General features: G+C 43.7%; 1 protein-coding gene across 1 annotated transcript; it reads right to left on the reverse strand.

The window, feature by feature from the left end:
* Positions 1 to 10: 10 nt before the first annotated feature.
* Positions 11 to 958, reverse strand: LOC110444013. Its single transcript, XM_021488455.1, has one exon. It carries the CDS (start codon positions 912 to 914, stop codon positions 276 to 278), a length of 639 nt encoding a protein of 212 aa, XP_021344130.1. The 5' UTR covers positions 915 to 958; the 3' UTR covers positions 11 to 275.
* Between the last annotated feature and the right edge of the window lie 285 nt (positions 959 to 1,243).

The following is a 1,243-nucleotide window of genomic DNA, read 5'->3' on the forward strand; positions in this document are numbered from 1 at the left end:
TCACAGTCCTGCCGTGTGTGTTATGGGCACACAGTACGATATTGATCGTTCTCTGAGAGGCCAAGGTTTCTCGTATATAGTAATATTTATCTCCGGAATGTAATGTCCTGTAATGACGACGAAACAGTTATTTGAACAAATTTCACGTGTTTCGTTTGTCATGTCCACATTACGTTTTGGTTGCCCCTATTTTGGTTGGGTAGAAGCTGGTGAGTCTGGTGTTTAGTGATCGATGGTTGATATCGATCCGTGTAGAACACAGTACACAACACTGGCTACAGTGGATACAACACGAAACAAAACATGATCAGCGTCGATATTAACATGGCCGGATGCTCCCAATAAACATGTCCCGAACGTTGTCCATTCGTCGTGTCCATCAATTTGTCGAAAAAGAAGCAGTCTTTTTGTGCTATTGTACTGACTTTGTACGACCTACTTTTACAGAAGTCACTGCCGTTCGTATACAGCTGATTAACTCTCGAGCCTTTCAGAATGGCCGACCCACAGGCTCCGTACCAGGCGTCACAGAATTCCTCACACACCTTCAAGTATCCCCATATATAAAACATGTTCTGGTAGGGAGCACATATATAACACATTAAGTAATTGGTGTACTGTTGACAGGCCGGTGACGCCCCGGGGAGACTCTTTACCTGCTCAAATGTCTCCGCGATCTCCTCTTGCATGCAGCAACTGTTCTCTTTGAACCAGGTACAGTTCTTCAGGTTTGGCTGAGGCTCTGGTGCACGGTTGTTGAAGAAAGAACAGAACTCCGTCACCTCTGTAGCCGAGCCTTCGGACAGAACAATGGCAAAGGCAAAGAACGTCGCTAAATAATAACCGAACATCCTGTCTTTCTTCAGGTCACCATCGGGTACGGCACACCAAACCCTCAGCGTTAGCAGTCTCATGGAACCCAGCAGCACGGTAGGTACATATTACAGAATCGTCATACAAGTACAATCTTGCGGAATTTAGTTCCAGAAAAATCTGTTGTAATTTGGAGTCAAAGCCCATATAATCATTACATATCAGCAAGTACATTAAACATGCGTCGTTATATTGGTATCGCCCTACACAAGAGATAAGTACGATTCAATATCGAGGACAGCGTTTCGTTTGTGTATCATGCTTTGCTTTGGTGAACCCGCCGTATCATAATTTCGAAAACTTACGCCAAAATACTCAAGTTTTCGCGCCATTTAAATGCATACTTTAGATGTATTTTCACTTAAAGCAT

Source organism: Mizuhopecten yessoensis, unplaced genomic scaffold, assembly GCF_002113885.1.
Source record: "Mizuhopecten yessoensis strain PY_sf001 unplaced genomic scaffold, ASM211388v2 hete_35949670, whole genome shotgun sequence".
NCBI lineage: Eukaryota > Metazoa > Mollusca > Bivalvia > Pectinida > Pectinidae > Mizuhopecten > Mizuhopecten yessoensis.

Excerpts from the sequence above, each read along its gene's own strand:
- LOC110444013 (XM_021488455.1), bottom strand. The coding sequence starts at position 914 with ATGAGACTGCTAACGCTGAGGGTTTGGTGTGCCGTACCCGATGGTGAC.